This window comes from Lagenorhynchus albirostris, chromosome X (assembly GCF_949774975.1).
Source record: "Lagenorhynchus albirostris chromosome X, mLagAlb1.1, whole genome shotgun sequence".
Lineage (NCBI taxonomy): Eukaryota > Metazoa > Chordata > Mammalia > Artiodactyla > Delphinidae > Lagenorhynchus > Lagenorhynchus albirostris.
Genome location: NC_083116.1, coordinates 3,313,270 through 3,339,353, shown reverse-complemented (window position 1 = coordinate 3,339,353; position 26,084 = coordinate 3,313,270). Strand labels below are relative to the sequence as shown.

The 26,084-nt window shown below is 40.3% G+C and overlaps 1 protein-coding gene across 1 annotated transcript in view; it reads left to right on the top strand.

Moving 5' to 3' along the window:
- PASD1 (PAS domain containing repressor 1) overlaps positions 1–26,084 on the top strand; it is a 52,902-nt gene that overhangs the window by 8,669 nt on the left and 18,149 nt on the right. The window contains exon 4 of the mRNA XM_060138661.1: positions 20,720–20,792. Coding sequence (XP_059994644.1) covers positions 20,720–20,792 — 73 coding nt within the window. The remainder of the gene's footprint in view (positions 1–20,719; positions 20,793–26,084) is intronic.

The window sequence follows — 26,084 nt, the reverse complement described above, 5'->3', positions numbered from 1 at the left end:
CAAATCAACAACATAGATTTTAGACCCATTGTAAAGATGAGAAAGTGCAGTCGCAGAGGATGTATGATTTTCCCAAAGTCATGCAGTTGGTTAAGCAGTAGAGCTGGAATTGGGACCCAGATTATCCTGGGCTCGTTTCTCTTAGGACATCAGTTTCAGGAGCTGTGGCTGGTATGGGATTCCAAGGAGAAAACTCAAGAAGTCTTTGGGAAGTACTTGATTGGGGATGTTACTGTGAGAAAACTTTTTTTTCTTTAATTTCATCTTAAATGTAGGGAGAGAGAAGAATTAGTAGGAAAGGCGATCACACTGATTAGCCCTAACACTTTTTACAAAGATAGTATCTTTTCACCCAAAGGTAGAGCAGACAATACTGGAGAATCAAATGGCAGGTATTTCCGACAGTTCTAGTAGCTCTTACCTTTGTTTGCAGTCTTTAGAAACTGCTACAGAGTTGGTCCCCCGGGGGTAGTCTCCACCTATCAGCAACTGCACTGCAAAGAATGTTCCTGGCTAATTCCCCTTTCAGCTTGTTTCAGAGAAGAGTTATCTGTACAAAAGTTTGAGGAGAATTTTGCAAAGATGCACAGTGGTCCTCATTAGTAAGGTTTTGTTGTACGGATCCTTGGTACTATTCTGTACTGACTTCATCCCGTATGTCTGCGTCATCTCGACCAGGGGGAGGGTCCTGTATCTCATTGTATCACACGCCATTTGGTTTGGTTTCTCTAGCACTAGATATTTAGCTTGCCCAGTCTCATCACTCCAGCCCAATGAAACTTATTCATACAGCAAATATTTAGCACCTACTATGTGGGAGTTTCTGTTCTAGGCTCTGAGGATACAGCAGTGAACAAAAATCCTTATCTTCCTGGGAAGCTTATATTCTAGTGGAGGAGAAAGAAAATCAATCAATAGACCAAAATAGGTTAGATGGTGAGGAGGACCGAAGGAAAATATTAAACATTGAAGAGAGATAGGGAAGGTTGTAGGGGAAATTAAATTGTATTAGGTTTTGCCATATGCAATTGACTTTTTTTTTGTTTAAGAGATGGTATGACATTGGCAATTTCCAATGGTCAACATAATAGATAGGGTGGCCAGCTAAGGCCTCGACAAGAAGGTGACTTTTTAGTTAACACCTGAAAGGAGTGGAGGAGCAAGCCTTGTGGATTTGGGAGGAAATATTCCAGACAGAAGGAGAGCAGATGCAAAGTCCCTGAGGCAGGAGCACATTGGGTATGTTTGAGAAGCCAGTGTGGCTGGAGCAGGCTCAGCAGTGGACGACTAGTAGGAGAGGGGGGCAGAGAGGATTGGAGGATTAGAACCCACAGAACTTGGAGAGGACTCCAGCCAAGCCGGTGAGAGCTGCTTTCCGGGAGGAACTGGGAGCACACCAGCTCGCCCCTGCACTGGTGGAGCAGCCCGGAGACAGCCTTGTTAGTCATCCACCATTAACCAAAACATGGGGTTGGGATTTTTAAAGCTACAATATTTGTTTTTGTTTTTTTCTTAGCTTGGCCAATTACAGGCTGTGTGATCTTAGAGAAGCCTCATTAAGTCTAATGAGATCTATCTGTTTTGATAAGTAAATGAAAACCATATGCTTTGTAAAATACTATACAAAGTCAAGTTATTATCAGTTAGGAAGTACTTCCAAATTATAGAATAGTTACAGTTCTTGTTTGAATAGTTAAAATTTAAAACTGTACTCAATCCTGGGAATTCCCTGGTGGTCCAGTGGTTAGGACTCCATGTTTTCACTGCCAAGGGCCCGGGTTCAATCCCTGGGCGGGGAACTAAGATCCCATAAGCCGTGTGGCCAAAAAAGCAAACAAACAAAAAACCAAAAAAACTACTTAATCCTTACTGAGCTATAAAGACATTATTAAGTGCAAAGGGCTACCTGTAAACCCGGCTTACGGACATGATTTGAAGTCTATGTTTGGTGATTTCTTCAATACTCTTACTACTTTTCTGTTAATTTAAGGTTGTTCTCCTTTTCTGTTTCAAGCCAGCATCTTTAAACCTCCATCCTTATGAGACGGTTCTGTATTTATTAACACCCAAATTGTTCCATGAAAAGTGTCTATGCCTCCTCTCTGGGTGGAGGAGGTGTGACCCAGTCTAAAGGTGATGGAATTCTCAGCTTGGAGGCCGCATGCAGTCAGATGATTCTGGGCCCTCACACCCACCTGGGAGGCAGGCTAACAGATAAGGAAAGGAGTTGGGGCTTTCCAGCAGCCTGGTGTCAAAGGAAATAGCCCCTAAGCTATTTAACTTGTCCTATTGTTATGTTCAGGGTCTGGTCCTTAAGAAGGGCAGACATAAAACAAAAGACAGAAGAAGGGGTGCAGTCTCAGGATTCTGGGTTTTAGATTTCATCGTGTTTCTCTGACCTCTAGCCAACTGGTATCCCATCTTCAACTACATAACAAATTATTTTGATCATCTAAAAGCATAAAATCATTAGACAGTCTTATTAGATTTATGATTGATAAGAGCAGTTTCAATGTTAATATTTTTACTTATTTATTCATTTATTTATTTATTTTTGGCTGCGTTGGGTCTTCGTTGCTGCGCGTGGGCTTTCTGTAGTTGCGGCGAGCGGGGACTACTCTTCGTTGCGGTGCGCGGGCTTCTCATTGCGGTGGCTTCTCTTGTTGCAGAGCACAGGCTCTAGGCACGCGGGCTCAGTAGTTGTGGCTCATGGGCTCTAGAGCGCAGGCTCAGTAGTTGTGGCACACGGGCCCAGCCGCTCTGCGGCATGTGGGATCTTCCCAGACCAGGGCGCGAACCCGTGTCCCCTGCATCGGCAGGCGGATTATTAACCACTGTGCCACCAGGTAAGTCCCTCAATCTTAGTATTTTTTGAAAAGCTCAAAGTAAGTTTTGTGCTCCAAACTCATGGAAGCAACCCTGAAATCAGTGAGGGTTTAGACCCTAATGAAAAGAAGTCTAATAAATATCAAAGTTTAGAGAAACCTGGGTTGAATTATCTGAGTATTAGCCTATTTAGGAAAAGTAGTTCTGGAGAAATAGGCTGGCAGCTGCTTGTTCTACTCATACAATTAACAATGTAATATATGTTTTCCTGAGGGTATGCATTTGTCATCCTGTAATGAAGATGTCAGGCTGTGTATTAGGTACCTGAAGAAGTGAGATAGGATCCTGCTCTCTTTCAACTTAATACTTTTTGCTTTACCTTTTTTTTTAAATTGAAGTATAGTTGATTTACAAGGTTGTGTTAGTTTCAGGTGTACAGCAAAGTGATTCAGTTATGCATATATAGGTATATATTCTTTTTCAGCTTCTTTTTCATTATAGGTTATTACAGTATACTGAGTAGAGTTCCCTCTGCTATACAGTAGGTCCTTGTTGGTTATATATTTTCTATACAGTAGTGTGTATATATTACTCAAACTCCTAATGCGTTACCTTTTTTTAAATCCCAGGATATTCTTTTGCTTTAGCTCCATTAAATATTTTTTTTAACTTTTTATTTGAATCTGACAGGAACTACCATATGCATCCTCCTTTACTCACAACTGTTTACATTTTGTCCCATTTGCTTTATCATTATTCTCTCCTTCTCTTCCCCCTCTGTCCCACTTCTGCCCTCCCTTTCCTGTCTCTCCCGTCTCCTCTCCTCCCCTCACCCCCTTTTCTCCCTTCTCTTCTTTCTCTCTCTCTCCTCCCCTCTGCCTGATTCATTCATTCATTATTTCTTCATTTGTCTATTCAGTGGATTTTAATCTTTTGCTATTATTATTTATTTCAATGCTCTGATTGTCCTAGCATCGACCAGTGACAGCCCCTTCAGTCTGGCTCTTGTGTCATTTTGATACTTCACACCATTCTTGGAGCATTCCTTCCTTTCTGGCACTATGTGATGTTCCAGGTTCGTTTTGTACTATCTCCACCTCAGCCATGAAATCAGCTTGTTCTCTAAGACTTAGTCGAAGGGGAATCCTGGCTTCCTTAAGGGCAGCTATTTAGAAACTCTCGGTGCTACTTGTACTCATTGTTACTGATTTGCTACTGCTTATAGGTGCTTTTTGAACTGGGAAACAAATACACACACAGTACACATACTGTATACATAGGCATAAAGATCTATATCTATATTTATTTCCACATCTACCCATCTGTATGTATGTATACCTTTGTGTATGTGTCTGTATCAAATAATAACACGCCATGACTTCATACCGATACCTCCAATCCTGAGCCAACACTACAAGGCTCATTCCAGTCTTCCCGTTTCCACTTTTGCAACACTCTTCTCCACTAGTCAGAGAGGCCTGGGCTCATTATCCTCCATATATTTACTTATTTGCTCAAATCAGGAATGCACAGAGAGTAATTGTAGGGTTGCCATGTCATGTCATTGTGAAAAGCAAACCTCCTCAATTAAGTTCATATTACTTACATTTTTTAAGGTGAAATTTACACATAATGAAAGGCACAGATCTTAAGTATATTTGACAAATGCATGAACCCATGGGACCCACATTCCTATCAAGACATACAGTATTTTCAACACACTAGATAGCTGTTTTGTACCCCTTCCCTGTTATCCCCTCACTTAGAGGCAACTCCTGTTCTGATGTTTTTAACCATAGATTAAATTTTCCTTTACTAGAACGTCATAAAAATGGAACCATATAATATATAGTCTGTTGAGTCTGCCCTTTTAAACTCGGCATAATGTCCCTGAGATGCATCATGTCACATGTATCAGTAGTTCATTCCCTTTTGTTGCTGAGGAATATTCTATTCTATGGATAGACTACAATTTGTTAGGCATTTTTCTTTCAATGAACATTTATGTCTAGTTTGTGGTTACCGTGAATAAAGCTGTAATGAACATTCTTTTACAAGTATGTTTGTGGACACATATTTTCATTTTTAAGTTATTAAACACATTTGTTCAATTATACAGTAAAATTGATCTGTTTTCTCTTGGTGTACAGTTCTATGTTTTCTAACACATGCATCGATTTGTGTAACCATGAACGTAGTCAAGATAAGGACCAGTTCCATCACACCTCCAAAAGTTCCTCGTGCTGTCCCTTTATAGTCAGTCCTATCTCACCTCACCCTTAACCCCTGTCAACCACTAATTTATTCTGCAGCCCTATAGTTTTGTCTTTTTGAGAATATCATATAGAGTCATACAGTATATAATCTTTCAAGATTGGCTTCTTTCCCTTAGCATAATTCCTTTGAGATTCGTCTGAGTTGTTGCATCAATAACTGTGTATTGTTGAGTGGCATTTTGTTGTATGGATGTCTCACAGTTTAGTCATTCACCTGTTGAGGGACATGAGAGTTGTTGATGGGTTTTGGCATTTATTAATAAAGCTGCTGTAAACATTCGTGGACGAGTTTTTGGTGTGGATGTACGTTTTTATTTCACTTTTTCAGGGTATTGAATTATGCTTTTAACTTGCATTCCAGGACTTCCCTGGCAGTCCAGTGGTTAAGACTCCACGCTTCCGCTGCAGGGGGCACGGGTTTGATCCCTGGTCGGGGAATTAAGATATTGTATGCCACACGGAGTGGCCAAACAGACAAACAAAGAAACAAAAACACTAACTCGCATTCCACTAATGACTAAAGATGTTGAGTATCTTTTCATCATTTGAATGTTAAAATGTCTTGCCTATTTTCAAAATTATGTTGTTTGTTTTCTTATTATTGAGTTTTGAGAATTCTTTGCGTATTCTGGATACAAGTCTTTTGTCAGATATTTAATGTGCGAGTACTTTCTCTGGTCTGTAGCTTCTTTTTTCATTCTATTAACTGTGTTCTTTTGCACAACCAAAGTTTTTAATTTTGAAGGGGATGGATTCTGCCATGTCATGGTGCCATGTCTAAGAATTAACTGCCAAAGCAAAGGTCACATAGATTTTCTCCTTTTTTTTCTAAAAGTTTTGTAGTCTTATATTTGGGTCTATGATCCATTTTGCATTCATATTTTTATAAAGTGTGAGTTTTAGGTTGAAGTTCATATTTTTTAGCATATGGATGTCCGATTGTTCCAAAACCATTTGTTGAAATACGATCTTGTCCCTCTTCTACTCAAAAACTTTCAATGGTTTCCCCTCGCTCTTAGAAGAAAATCCACAGTCCTTTTGTATGATCTGTAAGATATGCTGCTCTCATGCCTGTCTAGTCCTCAGATCTCATTTTGTGCCACACTCCCTCTTATCTATCCTGCTCCAGATGCACTGGCCTCTTGTCCTCTGTGAATTCTCCAAGCTCTTTTCCAATGCAGTGCCTGTGCACATGCTTAGGTCCTCAACCTGAAACACTCTTCAACTCTGCTGTCACGTGGTTGGCATGATGCTCTCCTAGGTCCATCTTGAGTTCTCTTCCCATGGCACCCTGCCCTTTTACTTCGTCATGCTTCTTGCAATTTGTAAATGTATAGTTATCTTTGGACGATTCGTTCATTGTCTGGATTCCCCATGAAACTATAAACTCCACAAGGCTGCATTCTCAGTGTCCAGCACTGTGCCTGCCCTCAAAACTTACTGCCTGGTGTGGAGATGGACAAGTAAACCAGAAACGATAATAAAGTCACCGTTCCATGGAAATGCCTTCGAACCCCTTTCACTGTACCTCCATTCTTGTTTTCTGCATGGACTAAAATGTCTTTTCCCTCTGTGTTTTGTATGCTCACACCCTCCTCACCATTCAGGAACCAGGTCATTCCTCCTCTCAGAAGTCCTTCCTGCCACCCAGGTTGGAAGAGCTCTCCCCTCTCTACTTTCTACTTTCCTACTGACACTCTCCACTTTGCCTTGCAATCACAGGGACTGGCTTAGCTCTTCTTCTAGAGAATCAAAAGCTCCAAGAGGGAAGTATCCAAATTACATTCAGCTTGTGTCTCCCTCAGTTCAGAGAATAGGTCATCTTCTCCAGTTAACTCACTTTCTGATTTCTAGGAGACAAGCGTGTGATAGGCTGTGTGTCCACCTGGCCACTAGAAGCTAAGGGGTCTAATTTGCAGGATGAAAAAGGAAAAGAAGGCCCAATTTAAAGTTGTATCTCATATCTACACAACCAACACTTAGGCCACCAGTGCTTTAATAAGCAGCAAAGACACATAAAAAGTTTTTTTTCTTTAACGTGTGTTGGGACTTGACTGATTTCTGTTGCTTTATTTCCACAACCGGCTCAGTACTAGTCCTATAAAAGTGGCAGAAGAAACACACGGAAGGTCACCTTTGAGAAATGACTGAGAGAGTGGATTTTAAAGTAGGAAGGTTGGGATGCCAAATAAAACAAGGCTGTTTGGCAAAACCTTACCATGAACATACGTCCCCAGGCCCGGCCCTCTGGAGCCACTGGCTGTATTAAAAAGAAGTTGGTCCTGCTCTGTTTTGAGATGTAGAAATGTTATGTGCGTTTCCTTCCTTTGAAGTGCTGTGTCAAGGGAGTCATCTTGACTGAACAGTGATGAACTTCAATTTTTTTTAATTAATTAATTTATTTTTGACTGTGTTGGGTCTTCATTGCTGCACGTGGGCTTTCTCTAGTTGCAGCGAGCGGGGGCTACTCTTCGGTGTGGTGCATGGGCTTCTCACTGCGGTGGCTTTTCTTGTTGCAGAGCACAGGCTCTAGGTGTGTGAGCCTCAGTAGTTGTGGCACGTGGGCTCAGTAGTTGTGGCACGTGGGCTCAGTCGTTGTGGCTCGCGGGCTCTAGAGCGCAGGCTAGGTAGTTGTGGCACACAGGCTTAATTGCTCCACGGCATGTGGGATCTTCCCGGATCAGGCTCGAACCCACGTCCCCTGCACTGCCAGGCGGATTCTTAACCACTGCGCCACCAGGGAAGCCCCGATGAACTTCAATTTCTAAAAAAGTTTTTAGAACATTGCACGCTGGAAGAAATATTTGATAGTAGATCAAAATTTTTGATCATCAAATATTTGATAATATGAAAATAATGACATCTGCAAGTAAATATGGTAGGAGATGAGCTATAAAAACACATCTGAGCTGTCAGTTCTAGTCTTTCAAATACTTTGGTCTCTTGGAGTAGGAGATGCATCCGTATAGAACGCTCTGTCCTCTACTGAAAGGCTTGGCCTAAAAGGCTTATTAGTTAGTGGGAACAGAGCAAACTCTCTTTATATCTTACCACACAGTGCTTAGTATAGTCTCTAGTCTGATTTATGAATTTCTCCTGGAATGAATTTTCCACAAATATATGATGGAGAACTGTGTAGCCTTGACATTCATTCTGCCTATGAATGTCTTTAGTGTTAGCAGCTGGCATCCAGGCTGGGTTCCAGGCATGCTCCAGTGACTCACCAACCAACACTATATGTCACCTTCTCTACATTTGAAAGAGGAGCAGACCACAGAACACTAATCAGATTCTAAAGGTGCCTTCTTATTTGCTTAATATTTCTACACTGTTCAGAAGAGGCCAATAACAGCAATATTCTTTTCAAGATGATACAATCTTGCAAAAAAATATTTTGGTAATTGATGGCCTACCATTATTTTCATAGCAATAGGGTTTTTGTTTGATTGGTGTTTGTCTGTTTTCTCTTGATTCTTTGGCATCAGAACACTTCCCATCATAGATTACTTGCCCTTTGAGGTACAGGGGACATGAGACTAGGATTCTTACCGTGTTGATGATTTGTATTACTTTCAAAGTGTTATGAATGTTATGCATTTCTTGTTTTTCCATTCTGGTGAGGAAATACCACTGAGTGCCATTAGATGTTTTTCCTCTTTTGATGTGTTTGTGGAAAACTGGCGTAACCAAAAAAGCACATTAAAGAAGTTCAAACTGGCCCTTTAGAGAGTGATGTTTTCTATGAAATGGATGGAGTAAGCCTCGGGTGGAAACTTTCCCATTTGGACTCCATCCTTTGTAAAACATCGAAATATATGAGGGTTGGAGCATTTGAGTTTTGTTCCTTTTTAGTTGTGTATAAGTAGTGTTTTAAAGCAAGTCTATTAACATATAACTAAGACAGGGATTGAGTTTTCTTAGCTGTGTGATAAAAGTAATTACCTACCAGATAATTTTAAAAGCGGCTCCATATTTTAAATAGTTTAAACTCAGCATTTTGTTTTAAATCTTCATAATCTAATATGTAAAACCATCTGGACTATTCTATATAAGTTCAGTTATATATCAGCTTAGATATATTAGCTTCGGATCAGATATGTATCAGCACACACAAACAGTACGATTTTTAAAGCCTCAGGAATCTATGTCCATGGCTTGAGCAGGAAGAATAGAAGGTGCTATTGGTAAAGTACATTTGGCTTGCAGACCTGATGTCATCCTCTAATGGGCACCAATCCTCTCTGCACTTTTTGGTCAGGGAGCAGTGAGGGATGTGGTGCTCATAGTAGGGAGTCTGAGAGAAGAGCCGAGTATTTCCCAAGCCATCTTATTTCATTTTCTGCCTATCCCCCAACACACACACACACACACACACACACACACACACACACACACACACACACACACACCAAACATTCTCCTGCTCTACCCTTTTTGACCCTGGAGTAATGGGTCAGAAAATGCATATTCTTTTTGCCAGAGCTTGAACCTAAAAGCTGCCAGAGCCTTTAATATCTGATAGTGAACAGTATGAATTTCTCTACTGAAGAAGAGTCTGGTAGATTCAGATAATACACTCCTTCTATTCAGAATATCTGAATAAAATATCATATTTTGCCCCTCCCATCAAAAAAAGAAAGAAAGAAAAACTTTTTGAGACTGAAAATGATCATTTAATCTAAAAATATTTCCGGAAGCAGCCACTCAGAAAGTGTTTATATATTCAAATGCTAAAATGTTTTTTTTTTTAAAGGGAGGGTAGATTTGTTGTCTGTTTGTTAGCAGGAAACTATAATCTTTAACAATTTCAGATCCTTCAAGATCTTTCCCAAGTGAGAATAGACGGGGCTTCTTTGATGGGACTCTTGAGTTTTTCACTGGCTTCCATAGTCATTGGGGGGGAAAGAAATCTTTTACCTACTTGTGTTTTTTGAGATTGTGATATGTTTATTCAGTGTCTTTCATTTGGGAGAAGTCATGACCAGCTCCAGGTGAATTCGTCAAAAACACGTTCTTAAAAAGCTTTCTGCTAAATGGTCAATTTGTCCAGTGGCCAAATTGCCAAAAATTAATTTATCCAAAAATAGTCCATAGAATGACCAATGTAAAAAATTTACCCAAATTTATTGATTCATCAAAAAGCATGTCTTAAGAAATACTCTTCCAGATTGTATTTCAAAGATTGAAAATATTTTTCTGAAAGGGACCAGATAGTAAATATTTTAGGCTTTATAGACTACATAAAGTCTCTATAGCATATTCTTTGTTTGTTTTACAACCTTTTTAAAAAGTAAACATCATTCTTACCTCGTACAAAACCAAGCTGCTGCCAGTTTTGGCTCACAGGCTGGGCCCTTATATATTCAAATAATTTGTATTTTTTCATATGAATGTTATTCTCAATTATATGCAATGACTACATTATTGAGTATATTCAATGACTATATCCTTGTGTTGATCTAAAACAAATAGACTGCCAGATGCTTCTCCAGCAAAGATGTGTTTATTTGGGATCAGCACTGAATTGCAATTCAGGGTCTGCAACCATGACTAGCCACATGCAAGTCCCTGCATATCAAGGAAAGGGGAGCACATTTCTAGAGAGGAAAAGGAAGTTGGGAGGCCATAGTAAACATAGTCCATGGCTTCTCATTGGCTGAGTCCGTGCCAGGAAATAAAAGGAGTCTTTCTCTTCCTGTTAGGCTCTGTTATTGTCACAGGGCATGACAGGTCTCCTTTCTGGTCTCCCAGTTCTATTTAACTGAGACTTCTGTTTATTAAGTTTTTACATTCTCTGAAAGCATTGCTGATCAAGAGTCTTTTTTTTTTAGTTTCAGCTGCTTTTTGTCCCTCAACGTCAGGAAGGACCTTTCCTGGGTGTAGTGTCTCACGTCAGAGGGAAAGTGCACAGAGTGGACACATTAATTTATTAGTAATGTTAAACCTATTAACATTTGAGTAATAAAGATGGGTAAGAGGGAGAACTCTCAGACGCTTTTTATCTGAAGTCCATATGTTATCAAGATCATAGATATTGAAGATCATCCAAAGCCTTATGCCATCATCAAAGGTTTGGCAACAAATTTCCAACAGGCCTGGTCTGGATATCTTGGGAAAGCTGTGACATCAGATGTTGTATACTTCAGTTCTGGTAAATCTTTACTTTCAGGTCACTAGATGATGTGCACGTTCAGTCAGGGTTTGATGTCACGTGAATCCAAGAGTCTGTTCCTTTCAGTCTGGTGGCACAAGGGTTGGTTAGCAGTACTTCATAGAGGCCTTTCCAGCAAGGCTGAAGAAAGTTCTTCTGGAGTTGTCTTTTCTAATAGATAAAATCTCCACATTGCAAAGTATAACGCTTAAGATCTTCATTTCCCAAAGGTGCATGGTAAAACGATTGCTTGAACAAAACATGGATATTTTTAATGGAAACAACTAGGCCTTTGCAATTTTGGAATCTCTCTCCTTTTATCCATTGTGAGTTAGAAGAAGCAAGAGCCAAGTGCATTGGGTGTCCTGTGACTATCTCAAAGGGTGAGAGTTTATATTTCCAAAAGGGATGGATGTGAGATTTAGAAAGACCAGCAGCAGTGCTTGTGGCCAAGGTATTTAGAGAGCCTCTGCATATTTTGCCAATTGAGTCTTAATAATGCTGTTAGTGCATTGGACTAAACCAAAAGATGGAAGGTGGTAAGCACAGTGAAAGTGTTGTAAAACCAGCCAAACAGCACAGACTTGTCAAAGCACCTGGCCAGTAAAATGGGTTCTCCAATCACTATGAAGTTCAAGAGGAGTTTTCCAGGTAAGGATAATCTTTTCCAAAAGAACATACGCCACCGAGATAGGAGTAGCCTATCTTCAAGGGAAGGCTTTAGTCCAGTGTGAAAACATACAGACCATGCCTAAAACATGTTTATATCCATCAGATGGAGAAAGTTGTGTGAAATCCATTTGCCAGACCTCGAATGGTCCGTTAGGCAGTTTAAAATGTCCAGGAGCAGTACGAACAGACTTCCCTGGGTTGGACTTAGAACAAGTGGGATAAGTGAGGTGTAGGCACTTTTTGTGACCTTATTGATGTTTCTCCACCAATATTGGTGCATGAAGACTTATCATTTTGTTATTAGACCAGTTATTTAATCCATGTACAGTGGTGAGAAGTGGGAATTTTAGAGTCTCCAGTAGGACTGGGTCATTATTTGGTCCAAACCCAGAGCTTTCTCTTTTTATCAAACCAACAACTGTTGAATTTCCAATCTTGTCTTTCCTTTTCTGAGGCCAATTTTGGGGCTTCTCTAGCCAGTTTTTCTAAATTATCATTTGGGAAAATATCCCTTTGAACCATGACAGAGGTTTGGCTGCTGTTGGTCCCTTGAACGGCAGCAGTCCTTGCAGAAATATCAGCAAGCTGATTTCTCTTAGCTTCCAGAGAGTCAAGTTCAGAAAAAGCCCCCGAATCTTAATAATAGCTAAACTGACAGGTAAAAGTATTGCAGTGACTGTGATGGCTCTAAGGCAAGGGGTGTATCCCTGTGACTCAGGGTCCACTTGCTGTGGGTTAATGGTCATCCCATGTTTTGGGGGTGAGTTCCCCAAGGGCATTCCCTTCCTTTTCATGTAAAACAAGGAAAAAAGGGGATCTGGTAATTGGGATGCCCAAGGGCAGGTGGATTCATCAGACTCTAAGGCTTTGAAGGCTGTGCCATCCAGTTCATCCCATAAAATTGTGTCGGGGTTGTTACTGTTTAGTAAAACATCCAGAGGTTTGACCGTAAGAGAGAAATCTGGAATTCAATTTCGGCAATAACCGACCAGCCTGTGAAAACCTCACAGTTGGTGCTTAGTTTGGGGTTTGAGGAAGCTTAGGACACCATGAAGTCTAGCTGGATCTAGGTGTAACCCTTGTTCTGATATGAGATGGCCTAAATATCAAACTGGGCAAACTGTAATTTTTCTCTGGCACCTTATGTACCTTTAAGGCTAAAAGCTTTACAAGTGGATGGCGTCTTCCTGTGAGGAGGCTTGAGAAGGAGAATAAAGAAGCAAATCATCCACGTAGTGCAATGAAGTAGATCCTCTAGGGAAATTCATATCATCCAGGTTAGCCTTCAGGATCTGTGAGAAATAAGGACTCTCAGTGAAACCCTGAGGTGTTACTGTCCGGGTGAATTGTTTCTCTTTCCCAGTGAAGGCAAAAAGGTATCGGCTAGCTTCATCAACTGGAACACTAAAGAATGCACTGCATAAATCGATTATAGTAAAGAATTTACTTCTGGTAGGAATGTATGTTAGTAATGTATGAGGCTTAGGAACAACAGGGTGTCAAGGGATAACAGTGTAGTTTATTGCTGGGAGATCCTGGACAAACCTCCACCCTCAGCCCTTAAGTTTTCTCACTGGTAAAATGGGAGTGTTCCAGGGGCTAGAACAAGGGATAATAATGAGGCCTTGAGCCTTGTAAGCTTCTATTATGGTCTCTATGCCTTCGTGGAATTCTTTACTTATAGGATATTGGTTAATTCTGAGAAGAGGTTTTGAGGGGTCTATTTTAATTTTGATGGGAGGTGTGCTGTGAATTTTGCTAACATCAGGTGGAGATTTTACCCATAAAGAAAGTGGTAGCTGATTCAAGAGGGATAAATGATCAGTGTTTCCAGAATCTATTTTATTATCATCAGAGATGAAAAATAAAAATAAAAGAATGCCAAAGGGTCACGTAATTCATCTGGTGAGTTACTTTGATGACTGCTGTCAATTTCTAGAATTATTTCCCCCTTTTGTGAGACAGAAATTCTAGCATGATACTTCCCTAAGAAGTCTCAGCCTAGTAAATGGACAGGAGCAGAGGAACTCAGGAGAAAAGAGTATACATCTCTCAAAGGGCCTAAACAAAAGGGAATAAATTCAGAGACAGGAACCTCTTGAGGTTCATTAGAGATGCCCCTATTTCTCCAGATGTGGAGAAATAGTTCTCAAAGATGATTGAAAGGCCTCCCTTTTTTTTTTTTTGTGCAGTACGTGGGCCTCTCACTGTTGTGGCCTTTCCTGCTGCGGAGCACAGGCTCCGGACGCGCAGGCTCAGCGGCCATGGCTCACGGGGCCAGCCGCTCTGCGGCACGTGGGATCCTCCCGGACCCGGGCACGAACCCGTGTCCCCTGCATCGGCAGGCGGACTCTCAACCACTGCGCCACCAGGGCAGTCCCAAAGGCCTCCCTCTTAATGGGATTAGGAAGAGCCCCTGTAGTTCCTCAGAGCCCATCACTGGGGCTTAGGAGAGCATTGAAAAGGCTGGTTAGAGGGCTAAAGGTGCCTAAAATGCTTAAATTTGTAACAATCTGTTTTCCAATGTCCTGGCCCTTTGCAGTAATAGCAGAAACTGGGAGGGTTTTGGTTTCATTTAGCGGCCTTTATTTACTTGAGTTGAAGATTAAGAATTTTGGTGGCCTTCCTTTTAGGTGACTTATCTAGAGTGTGAGAGAGCTGGTTTGCCAGATTAATTAAATCTGGAGTGGACATAGTTTTGCATTCCATCCTGGTCCTTTTTACTAGAAGGAAAATGTCTCAGTTCAGTCCATTGATAAACATAGAATTAAAAGCTACCCAGGTGGAATCGACATCTGAAGGAAGACCAGAATTTGTTTTTAATAATCTGAAGTCAGTTATAATATTCATGAACAGGTTTGTTGTATTTTTGTGTTCAAGCCTGAATTTTGTTCCAATAAACAGGCTTTAGCAAAGCCCTGGGAATTGCTCACAAAGTTGCCTAGTGATTGCCTGAGCCTGATCATATAATAAGTCAGTGGGTTGGTCTCCCCATTGTAATTCTAGAGACCTTTCAGGATTTTCCCCATTAGTGGTTTTCATCTAGTGCTGGGCCTGGCCTTCACAGACAAACATATGAACTAGCTCATGTAAGCAGAGAAACCACGTTGATAAGTTTGAATGACTATATTAAATTCTTCAGAAAATCTGTGAGGATCTTTGGTTACTTTGGGAAAGCCTTTGACTATGGCTTGCAGTTCCGCTTTAGTCCAAGGAATATGAGAAATAAATGGTTTAAGCCTTTGTATCCTCAGAAGGCTTAACTTCAAAGGGACAGGTCCTGACAAGTTCAGAGGAGAAGAGAGTGGAGAGAGTTTCAGAGAAAAGGGAAAGTTTGGTGGGAGAATTCGTATGGGAGATTTGAAGGTGTAGAGGAGGCATAGGTGGCGTAGAAGGGAAGGAGGAAGATGGTGCTGGAAGTGAGGCTATGAGGAAGTGAGGGAGAGAGACAAGATGGTGCCAAGGCAGAACCTAAGACAAAGAAGCCAAGGAAGAAGAGTCTGAGGTTTAGGGAGCCATTTGATCTGTCCATAATCCTTTGTTTGCCTCAGTTAATCTTAAAATCTTATTTTGCAGAGAGGCAATTTTAGACTCCTAATAATATTGGGAAGCCTCAAAATACCAATCGAAGTCAGCATTCCACTCAGTCCTGGAAACGTTTTGAGCTACTATAGTCCAATTCAGTTTTAAGGAAATTAAGTGTGGGGATTTCAAAAGTTCCCCGTCATGGCCATGGATATTCTAAATTGCCTTTGGTCAGGTCAGTGCATTTAGTTAGAAATGTGCATGAGGAAGGACCAAATGTTTTTCAACATAAAACGGGCCAGAGTCCCTGTCGGCGGGGGGTGCCCACAAAATACTTAGATAACTGGGACCCATTTCCTAGAGGTATTTCCTGTAAAGAACAGTTTTCAAACAGCTTAAACAGCTTACAGCACAAATGGCTCAATGCATACAGCTTGCAAGCGAATCCCGGCCAATCTTAAGGAAATAGCTTGGTTTTGCAGGAGCCACGCTGAAGGTTCTTCTAAAAGCCAGCCTCCAGAAGACAGCCTTCGAAAGGGAATTGGGCCAAAAGCATTTTCAGCCAGCTCTGGTTGAAGCGATCTGATCTCAAGACCAGACCTAAGTGCCAAATGAATACCCGTATACAGAACAAGGCCTTTACCAGAAAAATGAAACCTTAATATAGATACCGAATAAAGCCTGGAGAGCTTCAGACGCAAAGAGGGTGTGAACCCAGATCCAGGAGAAAGACATACCTTCAAACTCCAGGGTTGGTGAGAAAAACAGTGACCAACAATGGGCTCAGTGTAGGTACCACACCGGCTTGCTCACCAGTCCTGGAGCCGTTGTGAGTATTCTCTGGTCCCTGCAAGGGCAAGCAAAGTGTTGACCTGAGACAACTAGACAGCCAGATGTTTCTCCAGCAAAGATGCATTTGTTTGGGATCAGCAGAGACTTGCAATTTGGAGTCTGCAACTATGGCTAGCCGCTTAGAAACCCCTGCACGGCAAGGGAAGGAGAACCCTTTTATAGAGGGGAAAAGGGAGTTGGGGGGGGCTACAGTAAACAAAGAGTCCATGGCTTTTCTTAGGTTGAGTCCTTGCCAGGAAATAAAAGGAGTCTTTCTTCTTCCTGTTGTGCTCTGTTGTTGTCACAGGGTGTGAGTGCGCCCCCTTCTTGTCTCCCAACTCTACCTAAATGACCTTTCTGTTTATTAATTTTTTACAGACCTTATACATTATTCACCGTATGGAGCTTTATTTTCCTCATCTGTAAAGTGGGAATTAAAACAAAACACATACCACTGACTTACTTTAGGATCCAAAAAGATAATATGTGTAAGATACCTACCACATGATAGGAACTCAGTAAATGATGGTATCTCCCCTGCCAGTCAGAGGTGAGATTGGTGGTGGGTAAGGAGCAGGGTTAGTTAACAGTTACCTTACGATAACTGAAGGTGATGGATGAGCACTCACTTCAAGTTACTGATTTTCTGAACTGATCAAAATCATCTCCTTTGCCTATCTGCCTTTGGATAAGGTTCCTGAAATAAACTAGTTCAGTCTTCAGATCATCTAAGTCTATTAAGATGACATTTTCCAATGATTTCTTTACTGAAAGAAGCTATATTGAAAGAGAAGAAATATTTAAAAAGCAGAGTAGTTATTTTTCAATAGGGGGGATCAGTTTGTACATTCATTCAGGGGTTATTGACAAGAATGAATTGTATGCAGAGCCCTGTAGCCATAAAACACCCCTCTTCATCCCTCCATCCCTGCCCAAAGGAGAGTACTGGTCTAGGTGGTGGATAGCAATATCAACTCTTGATCCCAGTCTGCTTACATGAGCACTGGAGAGTCTGCTTCTTGGCTCTGAAGGAATAAATGATAGCACATGCAGAATTCATCTCTGAGGAACACATTTTCTCGAGAAGAGAATTAAAATCGTAAAAGAAACATTTTGAAGCAAATTACAGTCTTATACGTCTTAAATCATATATTTAAGTGGAGAAGAAACTTAGAGGAATGGAGCGATCAAAGGGAGAATGGCTAATGGCGTTTGAGAGGCTCATGTTGGACGGTACAGATTACCAAGCACTTTTTTCCAAACACTATTTTATCTTTACAAGACACCTACAAGGTGTGTATTATGAGTCTCACTTTAAGCACTGGGAAACTGGGGCTCAGGGAAGTTGAGGCTTGCTCTAGGTCTCACAGCTAGGAAGTGTCAGAGCTGAAGTTTGAGCCCAAGTGTGTGTGACCCCCAAATTCTCTCCATCTTCCATGGCAACTCTGACATACTAGGCACAATGGTGGGGGCTGGGGAAAACAGGAGGCCATTTCAGGCATGATCCCTAAGGAACCACTTAAGTGCATAGTGACTCTTGGGGACAGGTAGGCTCCGGAGATGCTAGTACTAATGCAGTTGCCAGAGATGGCTGAGATGCAGTTGGGCCTGAAGGAAAAAAGGATACCTACAACATGACTCAAGATGTCACATTTCAGACATGGGGTGGTAGTGGGTTTCCTCTGTGAGCCTATGGAGTAGCTTTGGTTAGAATTATCTTAAAAATTAGCTCCTTAAACTTTGGTCACAGCCTGTAACCAAGAAATGGAAATCTGGTTTTCCTTTCTTCCATCGCTTCAGATTAGATCATCTCGGCTGTAAATTAAACAAGCAGAGACATTTAGGATTATATTTTTACTGTCATCAGTTTCCTGACTCTGTGCCACAACTGTTCAAAACACACCTTAGTTTGTGCCTCATTGACGTATGAAAGGACAGTATTCATTGGGGCGTCTTTTTCATATTTACAGTTTCATTTATATAGCAAGTAGAAGTAGATGCTTTTCTGAGCCAAGAACAACCTTCCATTAAAGTAATTCAGCAGCGTTGACTACTTAACCAATGAATATCAAACCTTGGGGAAAGATTCAAAAAGAGTAAAAAACATTAAGGGCCCAATTTAAGAGTAACATTTTGAGATTTTACATAATGAGACAGAGGTACTTTTCTTCGTAAAATTAGAAACTGTTCTTTTCATGTAAATATAGCTAGGAAAGTGTTCTTTGATCGTTTTCTTTCTTTTTGAAAATTAACTGATGCAATTTGTAAAAGGAAAGTTCTGTTTGTATCCATTCCTAACCAAAGACCAGCAATGGATGTGACTGCAAACCCTCTATTTTATACATGCATAGACTGGTTAGGTATGAAAGACTCCTCAATACTTTTCATTAACAATGTATGTGTTTATTGGTTATTTGTACATTCTGATTTTAAGTCAAATATTTGCCGTCTATATTGACATATAGAGGAGTATGAAATGTAAATTCATGGAAGAATTTGGAAAACTTTGCTTTTCTTTATTTTATATTTTCAGTATTCAAGCCAGTGGATTTAAAGCAAAACCTAATTGCTTCATAATGTTTTCTTGTCAAAGTTAGCGTCTTGTCCAGTAACACCCACTGCATCCTTTGATATAACACTGTTCAATAGAACATTTTTTGATGACAGAAATGCTCTTTAATCTGTTCTGTTTAATACAGTAGCCACTGGCCACATGTAGCTATGGAGCACTTAAAATATGTCTGCTGTGACTGAAAAACTAAATTTTAAATTTTATTTAATTTTGATTTTAATTTAGCCACATGTAGTTAGTGGATACCATATTAGACATTCATTCACATGCTGTTTATCTCAGGCATAAAGATATTTAGTATTTAGAAGTCAATATGGAGTCATTTAATTGCTCTTAAGGAACAGATGGAAGCCTCATCTGGTCCTTGAAAATAATTGTGTCAAGCTGCGCAGGCCTGGGATGAGGAATGTGCAAATATTTTAATGAACTAACTGGTCAGTTTGTTTATTCCTTTATGCACTCAGCAGATATTCATGAAAACACCTAGTAAATGCTCTTCACTGTGGTAGGTGCTGGGGATACAAGAGGTTCAAAGGAAGCACACCACCTTCAAGAAATACACCAGGTAGAAAAGGCAGACAGAAAGTAATAACAAACTTTCATACAAATCAGAAGAGAGTTGAGAAAGAGGGAAAAGTCAAAGATAACTACCATACGACCCAGCAATCCCACTACTGGGCATATACCCTGACAAAACCATAATTCAAAAAGAGTCATGTACCAAAATGTTCATTGCAGCTCTATTTACAATAGCCAGGACATGGAGGCAACCTAAGTGTCCATCATAGGATGAATGGATAAAGAAGATGTGGTACATGTATACAATGGAATATTACTCAGCCATGAAAAGGAACGAAATTGAGTTATTTGCAGTGAGGTGGATGGAGCTAGAGTCTGTCATACAGAGTGAAGTAAGTCAGAAAGAGAAAAATATTGTATATTAACACATATATGTGGAATGTAGAAAAATGGTACAGATGAACTGGTTTGCAAGGCAGAAATACAGACACAGATGTAGAGAACAAACGTATGGACACCAAGGGGGGAAGGTGGCTGGGGGGTTGGTGGTGGGATGAATTGGGAGATTGGGATTGACATATATACACTAATATGTATAAAATAGATAACTAAGAAGAACCTGCTGTATAAAAAATAAAGAAATAAAGTTCAAAACTTCAAAAAAGAAAACTTCATTCTAATGAGGGTCCAGATGATTTACTTTATTATAGATACGGTGCAGAACAACTTTCTCTGTAGGAAAAGTGACACGTCAAAGATTGATGATGTTATGTATTAAGAAAAATAGATTTTTTTTTTCTTATTTGAACTGTTAAAAACCAAAATTTAACTGAGTAAATTTGAAAATCGAGTTGGCTTTATTAGGCGATTCATGAATTGGGCAGCGTCCCATCTAGCAACGGGAAGAGTGCTCCAAGGGGTTGTACAGAATGGAAGGTTTTTATAGGAAGAGGGGTGGGGCCAGGGAGTTATTAGCAAAAGAAAAGAAAGGATTATTTTTAGGCCAGGACATCTTTTGGGGGAGAAGAGTAATGTCAAGGGTTTAATCCTGCAGGTTGCCTCTTCTTCCCTTGGGGGATAGAGAGGACCCATGTGACAGATTACTTAATTGGTGCTGACCAGGAAATTCCAGACTGTAATTAAGATTACATTTGTGGTAAAGGTTGAAACTAAAGTTAGGTAGGTATTAAATCTGGGTTTGGTATCATGGACTTTAGCGCAAGCGATGCCATTTGGGGCCTATGGTTTTTCTCTTTAACAGACCCTCATTTTTATTGTATTATAGAGAATTTGGATTTAAATGGCAAGTGAGATGTGTTTACCATCTGTCTTTTCACTTATTTATAGAAGTGTTCAAGGCCAAAGAAGCAGCTCTGGAATGGAACTTCTGCATGCTGAACCTGATGCTCCTGCCTCAGAAGTACGTGCACTGAGTACATAGAGTAAACGCTTGGACCCTTATTCCCATAATGTTGATTCTTTTGTTAATGTGTGTTGCCAAGGTGGGGGAAGAAAACAAATTTCCCTCTACACTTCTAGGTTCTTGGCTGAGATGCCCCTGTAATAAAAAGACAGGATTAACAGGAGAAAAACAAACAGATGTTTAATAACATGTACATCTCCTTGTATACGTGGGAGAGACCCCGGAATACTGCATAACTCTCCAAAATGGCTCAAGCTACCAGCTTAAAGGCCATTTTCAGCTAAAGATAAAAGAAGATGTTGGGGGCGGGGAGTCAGTTGTGGGGAAGCTTGTTATGCAGATTTGAGTCCTGGCTTTCTGCATTGATAAGAGCTCCTAGAAATTTCAACTCATCCCTTTCTTCCCGGTGCAAAGAGGAAGACACACTTACAAATGGAAGTATCTCTTACAGTAGAGTAACTTCTGTTGGTTTTCAGAGCTTCTCCTCTGTCTGCTGTTTCTTAAACATAACCAGCTCAAAATAATCCTTATGCCAAGGAGGCATAATTTGGGGTGGCAAATTCAGCTTCCCTTGTCCTACATAGGTTTTAATTTCAAGAAATATCCCATATGGGCATAGCACTTGAGCAGTGTTACACAGTTGCCTTTTTGTAGCCATTTCTTATTGGGAGCCAGTAATGGCCATGCTTAGAATGATCCCTGTAGTAGCTTTAAAAAGAATTAAGCTGTGCTCTATGTCAGACATTGTTCAAGGTCTTTTTGACTTGTGAGTGCATTTCGAAATGAGAGGTTAGTGACCTGCCTGCTACTATAGGCTATATGAGTAGAATCATGAGATGGCAGAGTCATCTGCCCATTATGGGCAGAACCCAATTCCTAATTAATCTGGATTGTCCTCCATCCTTTCCTTTTCTTTTTTATAAACTTATCTATTTATTTATTTTTGGCTGTGTTGGGTCTTCGTTGCTGTGCACGGGCTTTCTCTAGTTGTGGCGAGCCAAGGCTACTCTTTGTGGTTGTGCTCGGGCTTCTCATTGCGGTGGCTTCTCCTGTTGTGGAGCATGGGCTCTAGGCACGCGAGCTTCAGTAGTTGTGGCACGTGGGCTCAGTAGTTGTGGCTCGCGGGCTCTAGAGCGCAGGCTCAGTAATTGTGGCGCATGGGCCTAGTTGCTCCGCGACATGTGGGATCTTCCTGGACCAGGGCTCAAACCCGTGTCCCCTGCATTGGCAGGCGTATTCTTAACCACTGCACCACCAGGGAAGTCCTGCCTCCATCTTTTTCTTAAGCCATTCAATGTATCATCCAATTATCCATTCACCAGACGTTCATCTAGAGAATCCTATAGGGATACACATTAATAGAAATATGACACCTGGTTCTGCCCTCAATGATCTAAATTCTAGTCTGGGAGATAAGATCAAACTGCAAGAAAAACAGATATAGAAGAACAGAAAAAGCATCCTAGGAAACCTTCCCAATGGATAGTCTCACCTTACCTGTCACTCCATGGGTGCATGTAACATATCTGCTAGGCTGGTTCGCTGCGGTGGTGACAGTACTACAGAGAGAAAAGACGACCTAGACATCAGAAGATAAGGGTTCAATTCCTGATTCAGCCATTTACCAATTATGTGACTGGGGGAATGTTATTTTACCATGGGGAGCCTCAGTTTCATTATCTGTAAAATGGGAGTGGTAATAATCTCTGCCAGGCTACCTCATAAAGATATATGATAATGCTCAAAGGAACCTCATTTGTTAATATATTGTCTGTATTCATGCAATAGAATGAAACTTCTGTGAGAGCAAGGGTACTCTTGTTCATCAGCATATCACCAAATACCTTGAACAGGGCTGGCCACACATAGTAGGTGCTCATAATAAATATTAGATGCACAAATGAATACTGTATGTTAAAGCACTCTATTATTTTTATAGCACTCTTTAAATGTCTGGTAAAGGGATTTCAAGAACAGTATCAACAGGTTGGATGTGTAGATTCTCCCTTTGGTTTTCAGGCTTCCATGTGAGTTTGCTTGAAAGGATTTTCATGTTCCGTGGACTATGCAGGTATTTAAGTTCTTCTGTAACATGGAGATGCTGTGAACACATATTTTCAATATGAAGTGCTGATTTTTCTATTGTATTTTCCAACTCTTGCTCATTCAACAAGCTACTTCTGTGTAGATAAAACTTTCTCCCTTCTGGAGACGTACCTCTGCTTAACCTAGCATTCTGTTCAAGACAGTAGGAAACAGTGAGGAAATGAGGTAGAAGAAGGTTAATTTAAATAGAGCAGTGCTCTGTTTACACACAAACTAATTTTCAGCTATGCTAGGAAAAAAGGCCAAGGCATCCATATAGCTCTGGCCATCAATCTGACATCTACACAGCTGACAGCCGGACTTCATCAGTCAGTCAACAAATATTTACCCAGGATCTGTAGTGTGCTATGTGTGAAGAATCCATTCCTTCAACTTAATGTTCTGAGGAAAGTTGGATTAAAAAAATTCTCACTTTATAAAATTTATAAAACCTAAGTAATTTTAACATTGAAAGGTAAGTTTTTTAAAAAAAATTCATAATCTTATCACAATGGCATAGTTGCTATTTAATTTTGCTAATTTCCATTCAGTATCAGTCTACCATCACATCTGTTTTTTACTTAGTTATAATGATAGCTTGCCTAATACTCCATTCCCTTTGGCTTTCACTTATCACTAAATTCTACCTATGTACAGTCCCAAATTTAATCATTTCAGTAACTGTACAATATACTATGGAATTGAGGGACTTCTGTTTCCAATCAAGATGGAGTGACAGGACTAGATTGACTTTCCTGCCCAAAACAGCCAAAAATAAAAGACAAAAATATATGAAATAACAGTTTTCAAGATAATGGACATCAGGCAATAAAGGACAGGGACTCTTAAGAGATGGGAAACGAAAGGTCTTGCCTTAGTTATAGGGAAAAATTAGCCCTAGGCTAACTATTGCTCTGGTTCTGACTATCACATCATTAAGGCAAGACCAAAGGGATCAAATCAAGTAATTTAACTACATTCCAGAACAAAGATGAAGAATGTTTATAGGATGCAAAATTATCCAATACCCCCAGAAGGTAAAATTAACAATATTTGGCATTCAGTCAAAGATTACCAGGCATTCAAAAAAAGCAATAGTAATATGTAACTCTTCTTGAAGAGAAAGCCCAATCAATAGGAACTCACGCAGATCAAACACAGGTTTTAGAATTAGTGGACAGGAATATTAACATATGTGTTACGTATGTTCAGAATTTTAAGTAGGGACGTGGAAGATGGGGAAAAATCTCAAGTTGAAATTTGAACAATGAAAACAACACCAGATGGGACTGATGGCAGATTAAACATTGCAGATTTAGTAGATTGGAGGATTTAAAGACAAAGCAATAGAAATTCTCCAAAATTAAACACAAAGAGAAAAAAGTTTTAAAAGAACAAGAAAAAAGAAAAGAGCATCAATTAGCTGTTAGAAACTCTTCAAGTGGCCAAATATATGTGTAAATGGAGTCTCCGAAGTGTAGAGGGAAGTACAGAAATATTTGAAATAATAATGGCCAGAGAATTGTCCATGTTTGATAAAAGCTATAAATCCAGAGATTCAAGGATCTCAACTAAACCTAAGCAAAAGAAACATGAGGAAAACCACACAAAGCATACACTGGCCCCTGCCAGGGATCATCATATTTTGATCTGTCAGCTGTTACTATGGACAATGCTGTATTCAAAAAAGGCATGTTCTGTTGAGAACAGCTGTTAACTGGCAAGGAGTTGAGAACAAGGCGATGTATTGAGAACAAAGTTCTTTCCACAAAACCACCACCTCACCATTTGAACAGCAGTGGCTTTAAGTAGTAGCATCAATGCCAATCCAAAGCAGATTCTTCCTAATTGACTCTGTCCCAAATACTTTATTTTAAATGATGAGTTTAGGTGACTTGTGTTGCCAGCTTCTGACATTCTGTCATCCATCCCTAGAGATCTGTTGTTCCTGGACGGTGTTGCACTACGCAGGCATTGTGGCAAAATTGGAGCTTGTACATTATCAGGTTGCTTTTTCACTCAAATCCATTGTGCCTGGAGCTGGTAGACTGTTCTTTAGAAGGAGCTGGCTTTGAGGATGTACCAGGGGCTGGGTGGGGCAGGAGAGCCATAGTATATATCAGACTCAGAAGCACTCTGCCCAAGCTGATTATGTGTTAATGAGGAGGACAGGACAAACCTGAGTTAGGGAGCAATCATGAAAGCATCTGCCATTGATTTTACACCTACTGTGTGCTAAGCACTTAATCATGTGTTCATTCAACAGATACTTATTGTATCCAGAAAGTGGTCTAAGAAGGTCAGCCCTAACTCAATCTAGGGGTGTCCGGAGTGGGGGGCGTGACATGGTACTTAGGATTAAGTTTTATCGAGGACTTACGTGTCAAGCATTGGACTAGGTGCTTGACCCCCACAGTAACTCTACAAGGCGTTATTATTCCAGTTTTACAGATGGTGAATCTTGGATTCTTGCTATTGAAAAACTTGCCCAAAGTTACATAATAAGTGGCAGAGCCCAGATTAAAACCAAGGCCTGTCTGGTCCCAATATCTATGCTCTTCCTACACAGTGAAGCATCTGCCTTCAAATCAAAGCTCTTTGTTTTCTCATATTGTCCTATTCTTTGTTTCATGACTTCCTTTTCTTTATATTTTTGAGCATTTTAAACATACCTAGTTTTAAAGGCCATTTTAGATTCATTTATTAATTCATTGACCAAATATTTATTCAACACCTACTTTGTAACATACACTGTTTTAGGTGAGGGGAGTAGATACATCAGTTAACAAAACTGAAAAATTCCTGTTCTAGAGGAGCTTACATTCCAACAGGAGGAGATAGACTTAGATAAACAAGATAAGTATAGTAAATAAACAAATCATATATTAGAAGGTGAGAAGAGCTATTGAAGAAAGTAGAGTAGGAAGCAAAGGATTGGAAATGCAACAGATGGGGGAGTGCAGTGTTAAGTATGAGCAAAGATTGAAGGAGGTGAGAAAGCTAGCCATGAAGATATCTGGGGGAAAATTCAAGAAGAGGGAAAACCAGTGCAAGGCCTTGAGGTGGAAGCGTGCCTGGTATTTACAGGAATAGCTGGAGCAGAGTGAGCAAAAGTGAGAGTAGGTACGGATGAAGTCAGAGATGTCATGGCAGTTGGGTCAAGTAGGGCCTTGGAAGCCATTGTATGAATTTTGGATTTTACTC